Genomic DNA, 18,242 nt, shown 5'->3' with positions numbered 1-18,242 from the left:
TCTCATCCTCTGTCGTCCCCTTCTCCTCCTGCCCCCAATCCCTCCCACCATCAGAGTCTTTTCCAATGAGTCAACTCTTTGCATGAGTGGCCAAAGTACTGGAGTTTCAGCTTTAGCATCATTCCTTCCAAAGAAATCCCAGGGCTGATCTCCTTCAGAATGGACTGGTTGGATGTCCTTGCAGTCCAAGGGAGTCTTCTCCAACACCACAGTTCAAAAGCATCAATTCTTTGATGCTTAGCTTTCTTTATAGTCCAACTCTCACATCCATACATGACTACTGGAAAAACCATAGCCTTGACTAGACGGACCTTTGTTGGCAAAGTAATGTCTCTGCTTTTCAATATGCTATCTAGGTTGGTCATAACTTTCCTTCGAAGGAGTAAGCATCTTTTAATTTCATGGCTGCAGTCACCATCTGCAGTGATTTTGGAGCCCCAAAAAATAAAGTCTGCCACTGTTTCCCCATCTATTTCCCATGAAGTGATGGGACCGGATGCCATGATCTTCGTTTTCTGAATGTTGAGCTTTAAGATATTCTATATGCCAAGGTGCTATGTTTTGGAATAGTGTGCCCAACACTAGCTTCTAGAGGCTACCCATTTCTCTAACATCAAGTTCATTAGTATAACATCTTCAAAGTTTTCTATTTTTCTCTTTTAAAAGGAAATTCTTTCTTTTTTTTTTTGCCTCACCCTGCATTATCTTATTTTGCCCACCTCGAATTGAACTCATCCTCAGCAGTGAAAATGCAGAAACCTAACCACTGGGCCACCAGGGAATTACCAGAAATTGTTCTGTTACTTCCTTGTTTACAATAATAGTTTCCAATTATAGTTAAAAGAAAACACAAACTCCTTTTGCTACCTCAAGAGTCCACACTGCATTTGCTCTCCCTATTTCTCTGGCCTGTCCACACTTTTCCCTACCATCCTTTGGCGCTCTGATCTTTCTATTCTGGTAGTAGCCCAAATCCAACTGCACCCTAGTCCTTTCCCCTTGATATTGTTTTTCAAACTGTATAGTGAGGGGTCTGGCCTTTGTCTAGTCTCCTGGGAAATAAACTAAACCCTTGGAATTTCTGAGTATTAAGAGTGTTGTATTATTCCTGGTGAGCTCACTGGACTGAACCTGATAGTTTATTCTAATGAGATGGTGAGTCAGCAAAACATAAAGTCCAATCATGTGCCAAGGGGATTGAGGATTTGAGCTTTTTGTGGTCAGCTTGACTCAGGAAGAGAGAGGGGCTGGAGAAGGAGTTCAATCACTATGTGGTCCATGATTCGATCAGTCAAGGCTACATAATGAAAGCTCAGTAGAAAGTATGGCCATTGAAACTTGGGTGTGCTCCCTGGTTGACAGTACTCCATGCATGACACCTGTCTTGATTACTGTTATTTTTCATCAAAGCCTAGACAGTGGTTGGCTCATGGCCAACAGTCAATGATTGTTAGATGGATGTAAAAATAAGCTGCATGTGTGCTGATTCATAATCCCAAGAGACTGCTTGGATTATAAATGTTAGCTTATTTACTGATAATTGTACATATACCTTATCTGTGTCAGATTACTTATGTCGCTAATATCAAAGTCCTCTAAGCTTGATCATTAATAGTAACTGTAATTAAAAGGTCTGGGATAATTATACATGTACCTTGCATTTTATGGTATGAAAGGGTTGATTTAGAGCCAAGCATCAGGGAGACTGGGGAAAAAAAGAATGATCCTGTGAACCAGCCTGGCAGCAATGTGCCTGGCTGTTTCCCGTCGAGCCTGTGTAAATAGTTATGTGATTAAGGAAAGCTCTCCATGAGTCCAGAGATACGTAAGTTTCACTTTCCCTGAAGCTGAGAAAACTTCCAATAATGGTAGGATGTGCCAAGAAGACCTAACTTCCAATCTCCCCACCACACCTCCCTCCTTGGCCCAGCCCACTCTCTCCAACACGGGGATCAAAGGGGAATAAGATTAACCACTGAAGAAACTATTACCCAATAATCACTGATGATAACTCCCAGTCCATCCGAGGTAAAAGATTAAAGTCCCTCTTTTATATGTATAATGGAGTCACTTTGCTGTACACCTGAAACTGTCACAGCATTGTTAATCAACTATTAATCCAGTATTAATTTTTTTCAAAGTCTCTCTTTAATTAAACTAAGATGCCAAAAATCTGAAAAACTTCCACTAGAAGGTCTTGATTCAGAATTCTTTGAAGTTGAACAGAAAATGTCTGGAGTCACCTGACATTTTGGGATTGAATCCAAGTCTCAGTCAGAGCCAAGAGGGCAGATGGGAGTCACAGACACTGTGGCTCTCAGCCCCTGAGGGTGCTGGAATCATTATACGGGCCCGACTCGTGACACTCAACGAAGGGGAAAAGTCCCTGGAGGCCATTCCCCTTTTCTTCATACTCTACTCCACCTCCCTCCCAGGCCCCAAATCCAGAAAGAAGGAAATTCTGGAAAATTTAATTCCCCATGCTGTTAAGAATTAGTAATCTGGGACCTCCCTGGTGGTCCAGAGGTTAGGACTCTGTGCTTTGCAACCTGTGCAGTGTGGCCAAAAGAAAAAAAAAGTAATCCTTTTAGGAAGAGGAAATAATAACACTCGGGTGACTCCAGACATTTTCTGTTCACTTGAGCTTTGGTTTTCCGTAAGATTCTGCTTCAGTTTGATTCTCAGCACTTTGCTATGAGGCCCCAGAGAGTCTGTCTTCTTTCTACTTGTTGGTCCCATTCTCAGTCTTTGCTCTGACAGTAGGGGGTTATGTCCTTTAACTAGTTAGTTTACTTCTGCTTTGGGGCTTGTAGGCACAAGAGTCCTGCCGCTTGGGAATCTTTCTTAGTCCTCAAGTCTCAGAAGACCCATCACTTCCTCCAGGAAGCCCTCCTTAACTTTACCATCTAATTTTCTACCTAAAGTAGCCCTCCTTAGCTCCCACCCATTCCTCTCTATAATATCATCCTGTTTATTTCTTTCATGGCACAACAGACTGCACAAGATCAATACATTAAAGGTGATAAATTTCTTGAGAATGAATGAATAAATAAATATATGAATGAAAGATTGAGTAAAGGAAGCTGGGAGCTGAATTCTATGCTATTTTATAGTGATTAGCAGAGCACTGGGTTCATGCTTAGTTTCAATAAATACTTAAAACATCTAAATTTTATGTTTAGAAGCTGCCTGAAAGATGAGACAATTTTTTAAAAAAGTAAGAATGAAAACTCTATTTTCCTTAAATAACAACAAAAATCACTTTAACTTGCTAGACCACACTATTTCACTGTGAAATGGGGATTAGTATATTTCTTATGAGAAAGCAAGGATACTGAATAAATAAAAGTGTTTTACAAACTATAATAAAAGATATGCAAACCCACGCAAAGTCTTATTTTATGGAATCCAAAACACTGAAAAGCTGTAATTTTTCTAAGATTAATACAGGCAGGTATTTAGTAGCACTTGTTTCCTGACTCGCGGTCTGGTGCTTTTAGTTAAAACTGCTCAAATGTTATCATGTCAACAACACCAAAAATAAAACACATGCACATTAATAAACCAGTTTTCCATCTCAACAAATCACCAAATTCAGTGTTTCAGATATTTTCTAGAACGTGTCCATCGTGACACCTTGTTTACTGTAGGAACTGCAGTAATACAATTTTGAACTTTTTAACTATCTTTTAAACTTTTCAGCCAAGTTTTACAACTGGATGGCCGAATTACATAAAGTCCAATACTACCATTTATGCCATAATTTTAAATACCTGACTCAATTCCAGGATCCTTTATCCTGCTTCTCAAAGGATGTTTTACAGACTTTTTTTTGGGGGGGGGGGGCAATCTCTGTTACATTTTGAGTCTACAAAGTTAATATTGTTCCATAATAATAATAAGATATTATTTGTCATTTTTCCTCTCATTCTCTCAGTAGTGTAGATAATGCTTTCTAGAGCCTCCATGACCTGTGATTCCAGCACTGAATACAGAGGCAGATGGTGAGGATCTAGCTACCTTCTAGGAGCCAGACATTAGATTTTCAAAAACATTAAAAAATACCACACTTCTCAATAAACTTTATTTTACATTGAAAACAACAGATAGTTGCCAGGGTCCAGCCCCGGCTGATCCAGGGTATTCGAAGCCGGGACGGCATCGGCGAGGATCAGGATACAATAGCTTCAATTAGATATTAATTAGAGATGTAAAGAGTAATAGAATGAGGATAGCTCAGTAGGAAAATTCAGTGGAGAAAAGAGGCTGAAATAAGGATAGCTCAGTAGGAAAATTCAGTGAAGAAAAGAGGCTGAATAATTCAGCCAGAAGATAAGAGAAAGAACGACATGGGGAGACCAAGTTTCGGTGAACAAGGCCCGCACTTTATTTTCCAAAGTAGTTTTTATACCTTAAGTTATGCATAGAGGATAATGGGGGAAGAGGTGGAGTCATGCAAGGACAGCAGTTCCTGGTTCTAATCGAAGCCAGGCTTATAATATGCAAAAGTTCAGGTGATTTACATCATCTTCTGGCCAGGAGGCCTGTTAACATCTTAAGAAACTTATTTTTCTCTGAAGGTGATTATTCCAAAGTCAGGCACCAGCCTCCAAAAAAGCATTGGACAAAGCTGCATTCCTAAGGCAAAGGTGAGGTGGGCTCAATCAAGAAAAGAATTAACTCAAGGGTCCAAGGTTACAAACATTGAGGCTACTACTTACATTTCTATACACCCATTATATCAGTCAATACACTGCCAAGGACACAGTAGGTAAGGAGTATGGAGACTTAGCAGCAAACATTGGCCCAATAAGTGAAAAACCCTTCACCAATACAATTTCCAATCAATCTTTTAACTACTCAAAGGAATCTGTGTTTAGACAGTTTAGAACATCTCCTGCCTCTCACAGTTGGGAGGCTCTGAACAATCACATGTGGCCGGAAAAACCTATTCAGGCAGGCTAGAGGATTTCCAAAGGAGTTTGTAGGTTAAACACTGTCACACCCAGGAATTATTAACTGGAGCTGTAAGCTAACTCTTTTTCAGAGAGAGGTAGTGGGGGACAGCTCCCCGTAAAGTCAGAGGTGTAGGTGAGAGCACAAAGCAGAAAGTAGGCAGACTCTGGTTTTGGGGGTAGATGCTCGAGAATTTCCAGGGGGACTCCTGAGGCTTGATCCCGCCTTTGCGTATGCCGAGCCTCCTTCCTCATGACCTTTGCCATGGGTGGAGCTCCTCACGCTGGCTCCTGGCAGTGATAGACTTCCAGTTGAGCTATTCCAGATCCTGAAAGATGATGCTGTGGAAAGTGCTGCACTCAATATGCAATATGCACTCAGTATGCAATATGCCAGCTCCCGGCAGATAGTGATCATTCCTGAAACATGTTTTTCATATTAACCTTGTTCCTTTTTTAATATAAATTAATAAATACATTAAAAAATTTCTCAGTTTAATCTCTAATGTCACACATATTGATAGATATAACCCAAATGAGCAAAAGCACTTTTCTGTCCTCAATAATTTTTACGTGTCTAAATGCATCCTGAGGCCAAAAAGTTGGAAAGCACTGCTCTCCTCACTGAACCTGAACTTTGAGATCCACTTGGTCCAATGCTTATCTGCTCATCTGGGACCTTAAACCTTAGGCCACAACCAATAACAAAGTACTGATGCCTTGTTTATTGTAGGGACACCTGAGCCAGGCCAGGCCAGGCCCAAATGCATCCTTGTCCTTCATCCTCCTTCATCCTAGATCATCCTGAATCTAGGCCTGTGGAGCTTTATTGCATGCTCTGGAAATCCTGGGGGTGGGTTAGAAATGGACCTTCTGTCTTACTTCCTCCATCTCTGACCTCCATTTCTGGCTCCCTGCCCCTCTTACATCCCAGTATGTCCCGTTGTCCTTGCCCCAGATCCACAGTGAAAGTGCAAGTGCAAGTCGCTCAGTTGTGTCCGATTCTTTGTGACCCCATGGACTTTACAGTCCACGGAATTCTCCAGGCCAGAATACTGGAGTGGGGAGCCTTTCCCTTCTCCAGGGGATTTTCCCAACCCCAGGATCAAACCCAGGTCTCCCGCATTGCGGGTGGATTCTTTACCAGCTGAGCCACAAGGGAAGCCAAAGAATACTGGAGTGGGTAGCCTATCCCTTCTCCAGCAGATTGCAGGTGGATTCTTTACCAACTGAGCTATTAGGGAATCCCCAGATCCACAGTATGTGATGTCAATTCCAGTCTCGGGCTGAATGCATCATCTGATGTTAAAGCAGCTGGTTCTCTGCCTGTCACTTTCTCACATTTACTTGTTGGTTGGGAGCCATGTGGCAGCACTTAGTGTTCCTGAGACTGGCCCCTGCCCCATGGTTACATGCAACAAGTTACTAAAGCAATAGCCTAATGAGGGAGACACATGCTCTGGGGCTTGAAGACATGTCCAGGGGAACCCCAGGGGAGATTCTCCTGTGACCAGAAGGAAGGAGGGTAGTATTCCTCCAGGCGGTGCTGTAGTAGAGGTGGCCTGGGTTTCCCTACCTGGCTCTGAGACCAGGGAATTGGTGGTTGTGGTGGGTCTCTGTTCTGTGAAGGACCAGGCCCCCCTCAGGCACTGTGACCCCCTGGGCCCCTCTAAACGATGGACAGATACAGAGGGGGCTGTCATCGGACCCCAGCCTGAAGAAGGGCCTCAGGGGCCCAGAGAAGCGTGAACGGGGACATGTGTAGACGTGTGACCTGTCCTTCATGTTATAGAAGGACACATCTCCAGCTTCATAGTCCAGGAAGACGCCCACCCGGTGAAGGCGCTCTTTCAGGGGGAGAATCTTCTCTGGGGAGGAGAGGGCGCGGTATTGGTTCTCAAACATATCCAGGGTCCAGAAGCCGTTCTGAGGAACCAGGAGGGCCTCCCCTTTCCTCTCAACATTGTCTCTACAAACCCCCACAGCCCACACCATCACGTTTTTGACTTCCACCTCCCAGTAATGTCTCCCTAAGGAGTAGCTCTCCAGGCCCAGGACACAAGGCCGACAGTCGAATCTCTCCGGGTTGTCAGGCACGCTCTGCCTGGAAGGGCCCCTTCTCACACTTCTCCGGTCCTCTGACAGGAAGAGCTCAGGATGAGCAGTGTCTGGGTCCAGGACCACATCAGCTGCAGAGGAAATCTCAGGGTTAGGCCTGGGATCTCACAAGACTGTGAGATCCTGAGATCCTGAGACCAGGACCTGACTCCTGGCCCCTGAGAGATCCCAGAAAGCATGGGGAGAATCCCCTGGGAAACAGTCTTTTCCATGAAAGCCCCTTGATCCCAGATCCCAGGCAGCTCACAGATAGAATTGAATTACTGAGTCTGCACTTCTCTCTCTTGAGTGGCAGGAGCGCTGCCACGGGTAGAGGAGGACTGGGGCTCTAAGAAATACAGAAAGTTCAGCCAATGAGCTGAAATGAATGGCTCCCACTTTCTCTCAAAGTTCTCGGATCTGTCAGCTTTTCTATTCAAGATATATGATCTCTGGGGATCAAGTTAGAATAAAGTTTCCCACTTGGCTTAAACTAGCAAAGAGAATCCATCCTCTTCCCCTCCCTCAATTAAGCAAGTAAGGCCGATTTTTCCCTATACAGATAAGGGTGATAAAGGGTCCCTACATGGTCCTCTGTGTCCTACTGGTTTAACCTGCTGACAACTGATTTAAATGACTAACAAGAGCACCCTTCAGAAGCTAAAAAAAGGAAGATAATGTCCCCCAAAGTCATCCTGCTGCCTGAGGGGTAAGTATGGCAAAAGGTAGGGAAAACGAGATCCATCCATTTTGCTTTAATAACATGAGTGTGATGACTACAGTTATGACTTGTCCGGATATAAGAAATGGTTCAGACCCCTGACATTCTGCAGCCATCTCTGCAGTTACTTTTTGGCAGTTACTATTAGTCAAGTCTACATCTAATACAAAACAACTGTGTTAAAATGATTTTCTTCTTTCTCCAAATTTATATGTCTAACGGTGATAATTTTGAAATTTGAAAGAGGAAACGTCTGAGTGCTGTGGGATCCAGCAAAGGCTGGATTCTTTGATGCTCTTGAGCAGAAGGTGACAAATCATAAAACTCAAAGGTGCTTACTAGGACCAGGTCATTGCACCCTGTACTTTCCCTCTTGCCCACATCCCCTCCCCTATACGCAGAATATTAGTGCTCTCTTGGAGCAGGAAGGCATTTCTGGCCTCTATACACCCCTGAGCCAGGCCTGGGAACTTCATTGCCTTTCCCACACACGGCTCTTCCACTGTGTAGTCTATATACCATCTCCCACTTTAAAGACAGCTAAGCCAGTATCGTCTTCTTTCAAATTAATCAGGACTCAAAGAACAACGGCTACTAAAATGTAACTTTGTGGGGGCTCTACTATGTGTGGTTTCCTGGGTTTTGGCAGCCTGAGTGTTTATGCTTCTCTGGTGGCCCAGACAGTAAAGAATCTGCCCGCATCGCAGGAGACCCGGGTTCGATCTCTGGGTCGGGAAGATCCCCTGGAGTAGGAAATGGCAACGCACTCCAGTATTCTTGCCTGGAAAATTCCATGGACAGAGGAGCCTGGCAGGCTATGCCCATGGGATCACAAAGAGTCGGACACAACCGAGTGACTTCCCTCACTCACTATGTATGGTAGACCTTTGGTGATAATGGATGCTGCTGCTGCTGCTAAGTTGCTTCAGTCGTGTCCGACTCTGTGCAACCCCATAGACGGCAGCCCACTAGGCTCCCCTGTCCCTGGAATTCTCCAGGCAAGAACACTGGAGTGGGTTGCCATTTCCTTCTCCTGTGCATGAAAGTGAAAAGTGAAAGTGAAGTCGCTCAGTCGTGTCTGACTCATAGCGACCCCATGGACTGGAGCCCACCAGGCTCCTCTGTCCATGGGATTGTCCAGGCAAGGGTACTGGAGTGGAGTGCCATTGCCTTCTCCGGATCATGGATGAAATTATTCTGAAAAAGAAAGGATGGCCAGAAGTAACTATAGAATTGGTTAAGACCTGTGGAGTGTCTCTGACAGCAGAGGTAGAATCCAGCACTGGGTGGGATCCTGCTAGTGCACTAAGCCAGGCTCCTGCTTCCCCAGCCAGCCTTGGGCCCCCTTGCTCCTCTAATGTGTCGTGTTGGCTGCCTGGTGGGGAGAAAGCTCAGGATCTCAGGGAATGTTAGAGGCGCTCACCCGCATGTAAGAGGCTTCTTCTCCATCCTGCAATGGGACAGGCAGAGAGATGAGCTTCATGAGATAATGGCTAAGAGAGGAGAATACAAATCATGCAGGGAATAGTTTAAGAAATGTTAAACTTACGCAATTCTTCATGAAGTTGCTCTGAAAAGGAAATAGAAACAAATGAATGTCTTTAAGAGAAGAACTAAGAAAGTCTGAGTTTGTCTTAAATAATGAAAAGTTGATCTTTTCTGTGAATACCACCACCCTCCTCCCACACTGCCTAGGGAACTGTCAAGATACCAGAAATGATATATGATCAGGTGGCTAGATACTATCAGTACTTATTTAGATTTGCTTTTGTCCAACAACATAGGGCTACACGTAGCCAGGTGAATGGATGCAGCATTTGCAGAGTGGAAGAAAGTCAGGTCTGAGGGATTCATTACTAGGATGTGAGAGTTCCAAGCCCTTTGCTGCTGCTTTTATTCATGCCCTCTCTGTTTCCCAGGCTTTTAGCTGGCCGAGTTGCGTGACAGTGAACTGTCCTCCTACTCTTTTACCTTTTGTTTGGCATTCTTTCTCTTTTTCCACATGTTCTTTCCCCAGTTCCTTACGTGCAATTTCTTTCTCTTCATTTTCAGCCTCTTTTTGCATGGACAGAATCTTTTTTCCCAGATGGAGTTTCTTGATGAGATAGATGCTCCCAGCAATGAGGAGAAGCAGAGAGGGCAGGATGACCGCCAGGGCCACCATCCAGGGAGATGTTCTGGGAATAAAGGATTCTGAAAAGGGAGCCCCAAAATCCTATTTAGTGAGAAAAAGGAGCTCCAGAATGAGAGCCCCTCAGGGCACAGATCTGAAGAGCTCTCTCAGGTCCCTGCTCCACCAGCTTCTCTCTGAGAAACTCCAGCTAGGGAAAGAAACTTCGACTTTGCACTGGCTTACCCCACAGTGATTGCCAGGATCGGGGGCTCAGCAGACAAAAAAGCAAGTAACACCTTGAGTCACCATGGGTGGGACAAGGCTGACTAAAAGCTAACCAGCCATATAGAATCAGCACAGACACCGTGTGATATAAGCCACCATCCCTTCTTGCCTGGAACATTACAATACCCTCCTCCCTGCTTCTGTCCATACCTTCTGCCCTTCTGCTGTCTGTCCTCAGCACAGCAGCCTAAGTGAGATCATGTTATTTCTTTGTTCAAAACCTTACAATGTTTCCTATCTTACTGAGATTAAAAGCCAAAGTTCATTTGTGGCCTACACTGCCCCATACGATCCAGACCCATGGCCTCTCTGGATTCGTCTCCTCCAACTCTCCCTGGCCTCAATTCATTCCAATCATATCTGCATCTTAAGGGGTCTTTGAAAACTGCCAGATAAACTGCCTCAGGAGTTTAAATATAATATTTTTCTACAATACTTATCACTATCTGATACAGTCCACAGTTTAATTACTTCACTCCTTGTTTTAATTAATGATTTCACTTATTGTCCTCTGCTGTTTTAGAATGTGAGACCCACGAGGGCAGGCATCTTCTTGTATTTTGTTCACTGATTTATCTTTGATTTCGAGAACAGTACCTTGAGCATATGAGATACTTGTTTAGTACTTCTTTAATGCATTTATGAATGTCTATAGACAGACTTTCTTCAGCACTGTCCCTTGGGAAATATCATGGGGAGGAAGGGAGGGCTTCAGCAGACAACACCCACCCACACCACCGTCCATTGTTTTAGGACTGTTCTAAATGTTTGCAAATTGCTGCAGGATAAGAACCATGATCAAACAACTATCAGATTTACCCTTAAGGAGGCTTTCTACCCCTGTGTTTTGAGACAATTTGATTTTCCTCTTATGACAAGGAGAGGCCTCAGCTCAGCTGTAGCTTCCAGCTCTTCAGGGCTCAGGATCCTTCTACCCCATGGCCCTACCTCCCCATCCCCCTGCTGGGCTCCAATCTGTCTGCTGAGCATCCTGCCTCCATGAATTGAGCCTCCAGGAAGAAAAAAAAGAAAGAAAGAAAGAAATGAGCCTCCAGAGAGCAGGGAACTAACCTGGAATGAAAATCACAGTTTCCTTCTCCTGGTCGAGCAGGGTGTTGCTGACAGAGCAGGACATGTTCCTCACCGAATGGTCCCTGATGATCACAGCCATGGTGACCAGGAAGAGCCCATCTGCACTCACAGTGTAAGCCTCTTCCAGGGGGAGCATGGTCTCACCATGAGGGCCCCTCCACACAGCCTGGGGCTTTGGGTACCACCCTGCAGAGGTACACTCCAGCCGGATGCCTCCATCCTCGGGGCTCTTCATTTCAATAATGGGTTTAGAGCCCAGGCCTGGGGAGAGAGACCAGGGCTCTGTAACAGAGGTAATGGTGTCTTAGCCAAAGTGTCTTAGGAAAGCAGCTCTTAGTGACGAAGAGGCAAGAAAGCAAGAGGCTGATGTCCAGAAAAAACTATTAGGCACATTCCATGCACTCTCTTCTGTGAAGGGAGAAAGAGGGAGGGATGGAAGAAGGAAGGAAGAAGACAGTAAGGAGAAAAGGAAGGAAGAAAACCTTGATTTTGGAGAATACCAGGAGGCCAACATGTTGAAAAAAAAAAGTGAGATCTCTAAGAGGGGAAATGCTTACATTGCACTCTTCTTTGGGCTCTCCCTACGGACTCCATCACAGGAGCAAGCATCTATCTGCCTCCTAATAAATGTTTGTTGACTGATTCATTCAGCTAGAGATTTTAATTTTCTCACTTCTGGATGGGTGTGTCCACTCTGATCAGAAACAAACAGGTCTAGGCTTTCACTTTCTGCCCTGAGAGGACTTCTCGGCAGCTCTGGCTTCTTGAAGTTTTAAGTGCAATATAATAAGGACAGAAACCTGCCAGGCTGGCAGAATTTTAAGAAACTTTTTGACTTCAAGGCACTGTCTCCCTTCTCCTGGTTTAGGGCTTCACATCGCCACAGCTATCTGATAATCAAAAGGAGGTGTTGATTTTTAGGAGAATTGACAGAGCTAGCGTGCAGAGCCAGGCCTTACGCCCCAATTCAGAGATATTTACCTTCCACAAATTATACCAAAGACAAAATTAAACCTCACTTAAGTCTTACTGATTCTTCCTCAATTTGATCTTTTCAAGATGGAAAAGAAAAAAAACAACTAGTTGCGGATTGAAAGGCTGGCATGGAAACTCTGAAATCCTACAAAACATTTCAGGGGGATTCAGTAAAGGCAAGTATGAGACAACAGGTCTAAGGACAAAACCAGCCAGCCAATTAACCAAACCAAAAAAACAGTAAAACAAACAAAAAATTGTATGACTCAATTCAGAGTGGGATCGGCCAGGCCAGGTTCATGTTTACCATAATTTGCCAAGCTCTCTTTCCCTCTGCCAAGGTGAACCATAAAGTTCCAGGCAGGTCTGTATGAAGTAGAGCCCCACGGGACTCATGAAGGATATACTTCCTGTGTCAGAAATAGATTTTTGTTGATTTAACCTACTAGGATTTTTTTTTTTTTCTACTAGGATTTGAGGGCTGCTTAGACCAGAGCATAAACTCAACAATCCTGACTAAAGCACATGTCAAAGATGATTAAAAGCATGGACTGGTAAGAGGCTCATGGGGAAAGGTGAAAAATAAAATAGATCTCAGGCTTAGAATAGAGATAGCTCAGGTATGATGTGATGACCACTTACAGCTTTACGGAGCAGATTCATTTATTCCGTCGATAATATTTACTGAGCATCTGTTATGCTCCAGGTTCAGTTCTAAAGATGTGAATACAGCAAGAACAAAAGAGAAAACAACCCTTTATGAAAACTACATTTTAGTGGAAGAGACACAATAATCTGGATAAATAAGTAAAATGCATACTCTGTAAGATGGTGATATGTCCCAAGGAAAAAAGCAGGGAAGGGAGAGGAAGTGAAAAGCATCAAGAATGGTGTTTGATCCTCACAGTCATGGAAAATAACTTACTAGAAAGGAAAAAAAATAGATTGAAGTCACATGTGAAACACTTCTCTTTGGACTTAATGAAAAAGGTGTGGAGCATCCTATATGATCGGTGAGAGTGTATATTGGTACAAACACTTTGCAAAACAAATGTGTAGTATCTATTAAGGATGAAAATAAATATTTCTCATTATATTTTTAATATTAAATATTTAATATTCTCAAAATATTTAAATGTTTTCTCATTATTTCTCATTTTACTCCTAGGAACCTGTCTCAGCTGGGGATTTTGAGAAACGGCATGTTATGGATTGAACTTTGTCCCTGCAAAATTTTTATGCTGAATCCCTAATCTCCAGTCCCTTAGAACGTGACTGTATTTGGAGACAGGGCTTTTAAAGATGTAATTAAGTCAATGTGAGGCTGTTAGGGTGGGCCCTGATCCAATCTGCTGGAGTCCTTATAAAAAGAGATTAGGACACACAGAGATACAAGAAATGCACACCCATAGAGCAAAGGCCACATTAGGACCCAGACGGAAGACCAGGGTAGCCACCTGCAGGCCAAGGAGAGAGGCTGCAGGAGAAACCAAACCTGCTGACAGCTTGATCTTGGACTTAACAACCTCCAGAACTACGAGCAAACACATTTCTGTTATTTAAGCCACAGAGTCCGTGGCCTTTTGTCATGGCAGCCCAAGCAAACTGACACTGTCAGTAGAAGGCAGCATCCTATCTGTTGATATGAGGAGTGGTTGAAGCTCATAATAATTCAGTAATCTGTACATTAATGTTCTACTAGTTTTTCTGCACGAGTACTGTTTAATGGGCCTTCCCAGGTGGTTCAGTGATAAAGAATCTATCTGCAATTCAGGAGACGCAGGTTTGATCCCTGGGTTGGGAAGGTCCCCTGGAGAAGGAAATCACAACCCACTCCAGTATTCTTGCCTTGGAAATCCCATGGACAGAGAAGCCTGGCAGGATACAGTTCATGGGGTCACAAGGAGTTGGACACAACACAGGGACTAAACAACAACAAATTCTATTTAACAATAAAAATGTCTAATTCTAAAACATGTTACTGAGAAATATGCTTAGAGATTTCTCAGAAGTAGGCATAAGGATAATCTGTAGGGACTAAGCATTCGCCCTTGCTCAAGATGACAGCTGTGTGTGTCTCAAGAGCCGATACCCACAGTAGCAGAGCAAACCCATTCAGTGAGTCCTTGAGGAGGGAAAAGCCACCCTCCCTGTTTACTGGGAATTCTAGGCACAAACTCCCCTGATCTGCAGCGGGCCTGGAGTGAGGAGAAAAACTTTCCCCAAGAGTCAGACTGTGAAAAAGCAACCTCACAAAACGAAAGCACGCACCTGTCACTGTCAGGTGCATGATGGCCTCATCGTAAGATCTGCCTTCTTGAAAATAACAGCAGTAGATGCCGTTTTCGTGGGTGGTGACGTTGTGTATGATCAGCCCCACGCTCCCCTCGCTGATGGCTTCGCTCACAAAAGTTGTTCTTCCGCGGTATTGCTCCATCTGCTCGTCTGTTCTCTCCCTCCTGCCCTTGTACACGAACACAGCAGGGGAAAACTGCGTCCGAAACCACCGCACCTCCATATCCTCAGCGTTTTTCTCAGGTGACAGGTGGCAGCGTAACGTGGCGTCTTCTCCCACCACGGCCAGGATTGGATAAGCTGGTCCCAGGACAGTAAACTGGACTGTTACACAAAGCGGTAGACTCAGACAAGGGCAGCAGCCATCAACTCTCTGAGACAGCAAAGGAACTGGGTGTTCCAGGGGACAGACATGTTCTCTCTAAGGCCTTAGGGGCTTCCTGGGCTGAGGATTCTGGGGGCGAAGGGATATGGCTGGTCGGTAGTAAAAAACAAAACAAAACAAAAAACACCTAGTAGGGCTGTCTAGCGGGGGGTGCTAATGCTTCATGAACAACACATTGAGAAGCCTACGCTGATCACCCCTCATGCACCCTGAGCTCACAGGGGTTTTCTTCTGTTTCCCAAACCAGTGCGGTGCCTGCGGTACAGGATATAAACTTTAGCTGTCCAGTGTGATCGCCACTAGCTAGTCCCGATTGACATGTGCTGTAATGTAAAAGACACACAATTTTGAAAATTTAGAATAAATTTCATAATTTACATTATGTTCATATTTTACATTAATTAAAATTTTAAATAATAATACTTTGGTTATTTGAAGTTAAAATGTTTTATGAAAGTCTGTTTCATCGGTTGGTTTCCTTTTCCTTTTTAACATGTAGCTACTAAGGATTTTTAAGTTACATATACAGCTTGGCTTTCTGGCTCTCACTGGATTGCTACTGGAGTGCGCCTGGGATCCATCTGATGCTGTGATCCATGTGATGACTGTGTGCAGAATGAAAGGGTGAGTGAGCACAACTGCAGCCCTTCTTTACCCTTTGCAGACTTAAGTGTTGGTTTTCCTTTCTGAGAAGTTGATAGGAGTCAGTGGCGTACCCCCCTACCTGAGACCGGTGCAAACGAGCTGAGGAGGTGGAAGAAGAGAAGGAAGCCTGGCAGGGAAAAATACAGAGAAGCAACTGGCTCCATAAGCATCCAAGAGGAGTCACCCGGAGAGGCAGCGACGGGAGACCTAGAGAGACGTGGAGAATCAGCCAAGGAGACTTGGCACCATAGTTCTGATCTAGGTCATACTTTCCTGTAACCCATGTTGGTATCATCAGCGCCCCAGCTTCTCTCTTGGGCCGCCCCCTTCGACTCCCGGTTTAGGTATTTCCCGATAGATGGATCCTTTAAACACTGCATGGAATGTCAACAATACAGCGATCTGGAAGGCAGTTTTCCCCTCTCCTCGGCTCACTTTTCCAGCCAGAGTTGAGTTTCTTCAGACGTCACCTGATACTCTTCCAAACTCTCCCTCCCTTTTCTCCCAGCGATTCAGGCTAGACGCCAAGATAAGTCCACCCTCGCCTCCGGAAGCCTCCCTTCCCCGGGTCCTCGCCTTTCCCCTTATTGGGTTTTGTTCCTCCCATCTACCGCCTCCCACCCTTTGCCTCACCCCGAACGGTCGCACATCCCCTCCCCTTCTTACCTTCTAGAATGAACGTCTGCGTTTTCTTTTCTCCTCCCTCCGCTCAAATAATGATTTTCTGGCTGTCCCTCTTCCCCCTAAACCCGCCCAGGGGCATATTCACCACCCTTCGGAAAGCGGAGAAAAAAACTTTTCTTCACCTCCTGTTAGTGGCGGCGTGCGGCTTGCGGGCCCCGAGGCCCGGTCCACCTGGTGATCACAAAGTCACAATATTTTCAATGAATGATTCAGAGCCGGTTGTGGGTCAGCCAGCCAATGGCATCCCTGAGTTTGCTTTCTCACTAGTTACTGGGCAGAACACACAGAAACAGTACAGGAATTGAAATCTTACAGCTGTGCAGAGCCTTTTAATAATTTCTTTTTCTTTTTTTTCAGAAGCGTGATACTTTTCTTTTTCTTTTGAAGCCTTGATACTTCCCCAAGGATTTTGGCGTTGCTTGTAATCACCAGGAGAGCCCTCCCCATTTATGTGTGTATGTATGTGTGTGTGTTTAGTGGTTGGGGTGTGGGCAGGTGATGATGTCAGCATAGCACATCTCAATTTCACATATTTCTTAGTGCTGGATCAGAGAAGGCAATGGCACCCCACTCCAGTACTCTTGCCTGGAAAACCCCATGGATGGAGAAGCCTGGTGGGCTGCAGTCCATGGGGTCGCTAAGAGTAGGACAGGACTGAGCAACTTCACTTTCACTTTTTCACTTTCATGCATTGGAGAAGGAAATGGCAACCCACTCCAGTTTTCTTGCCTGGAGAATCCCAGGGGCAGGAGAGCCTGCCGGGCTGACGTCTATGGGGTCACGCAGAGTTGGACACGACTGAAGTGACTTAACAGCAGTGCTGGATAGATGGGATGGAGCCCCGTTGCCACATGACAACCAACTGATTAATGTCCCCTTTATGTCATTTTTCTTTTAGTTGGCTTTCTCTTCTTATTTATTTTCAAACTTGCAGTTTCTTGGGATTACATCTCAAACAGACAACCTGACACAAAGTCCTTGACTCAGAGTCAGCTTTTGGGGAACCAATGGTGACTGCAGCCATGAAATTAAAAGACGCTTACTCCTTGGAAGGAAAGTTATGACCCACCTAGATAGCATATTCAAAAGCAGAGACATTACTTTGCCAACAAAGGTACGTCTAGTCAAGGCTATGGTTTTTCCTGTGGTCATGTATGGATGTGAGAGTTGGACTGTGAAGAAGGCTGAGCACCAAAGAATTGATGCTTTTGAACATCAATTCAAAAGAAGTGTTGGAGAAGACTCTTGAGAGTCCCTTGGACTGCAAGGAGATCCAACCAGTCCATTCTGAAGGAGATCAGCCCTGGGGTTTCTTTGGAAGGAATGATGCTAAAGCTGAAACTCCAGTACGTTGGCCACCTCATGCAAAGAGTTGACTCATTGGAAAAGACTCTGATGCTGGGAGGGATTGGGGACAGGAGGAGAAGGGGATGACAGAGGATGAGATGGCTGGATGGCATCACTGACTTGATGGACGTGAGTCTGAGTGAACTCCAGGAGTTGGTGATGGACAGGGAGGCCTGGCATGCTGCAATTCATGGAGTCGCAAAGAGTCAGACACGACTGAGTGACTGAACTGAACTGAACTGACCTAAGAGATGAGATCAGTAGAAATTTCACCAGATATCATCAACAGGGAAAATCATCTTTTCTGCAAAGGGATACTTACATATATACCTGAGTTTAGTAATTGAATGAAGAACTACAGATTAAATTTCCAAAAAGAGTCACTCTCGTTGAGAGTCACAGGAATGAATCTCCAATCATGGAGGCCCTTAGCATATACAGAACAGAGGCCTCCTTAAGAGTGAGCGAGGCCATGGCTATGTGTGCTAGGCTGAAGAGTTCACACCATAATCTTAATAGCCTCTGATTATGACACATTACATGGCAAAAAGAGACCTTCAGTTCAGTTGCTCAGTTGTGTCCAACTCTTTGTGACCCCATGAATTGCAGCACGCCAGGCCTCCCTGTCCATCACCATCTCCCGGAGTT

General features: G+C 44.7%; 1 protein-coding gene across 7 annotated transcripts; it reads right to left on the bottom strand.

Moving 5' to 3' along the window:
• Window positions 1–6,078: 6,078 nt before the first annotated feature.
• LOC102404706 (butyrophilin subfamily 2 member A1) lies at window positions 6,079–16,505 on the bottom strand. 7 transcript variants are annotated; one of them, XM_025295644.3, is made up of 8 exons: window positions 16,370–16,505; window positions 15,643–15,770; window positions 14,510–14,857; window positions 11,243–11,524; window positions 9,745–9,966; window positions 9,323–9,343; window positions 9,197–9,223; window positions 6,079–7,144 (listed from the first exon to the last, which is right to left on the bottom strand). In XM_025295644.3, the coding sequence occupies exons 2-8, from the start codon at window positions 15,731–15,733 to the stop codon at window positions 6,528–6,530; spliced, it is 1,608 nt and encodes a 535-aa protein (XP_025151429.3). In that variant the 5' UTR covers window positions 15,734–15,770; window positions 16,370–16,505; the 3' UTR covers window positions 6,079–6,527. The 7 variants fall into 7 exon arrangements, 6 of the variants coding, with proteins under 6 accessions (XP_025151429.3, XP_006048051.4, XP_006048052.4 ...); XM_006047989.4 differs by having other exon boundaries at window positions 16,230–16,458; XM_006047990.4 differs by having other exon boundaries at window positions 9,799–9,966; window positions 16,230–16,443.
• Between the last annotated feature and the right edge of the window lie 1,737 nt (window positions 16,506–18,242).

Source organism: Bubalus bubalis, chromosome 2, assembly GCF_019923935.1.
Source record: "Bubalus bubalis isolate 160015118507 breed Murrah chromosome 2, NDDB_SH_1, whole genome shotgun sequence".
Taxonomy (NCBI): domain Eukaryota; kingdom Metazoa; phylum Chordata; class Mammalia; order Artiodactyla; family Bovidae; genus Bubalus; species Bubalus bubalis.
This window is presented reverse-complemented; position numbering and strand designations above follow the sequence as displayed.

Bases quoted from the DNA above. Each gene is read 5' to 3' on its own strand.
- LOC102404706 (XM_025295644.3), bottom strand. From the start codon at position 15,733: ATGCTTATGGAGCCAGTTGCTTCTCTGTATTTTTCCCTGCCAGGCTTC. The intron at 14,858-15,642 runs GTAGGGGGGTAC...TTTGTGTAACAG, and splicing joins CTCGTTTGCACCGGTCTCAG to TCCAGTTTACTGTCCTGGGA. The intron at 9,224-9,322 runs GTAAGTTTAACA...GTCCCATTGCAG, and splicing joins GCAACTTCATGAAGAATTGC to GATGGAGAAGAAGCCTCTTA.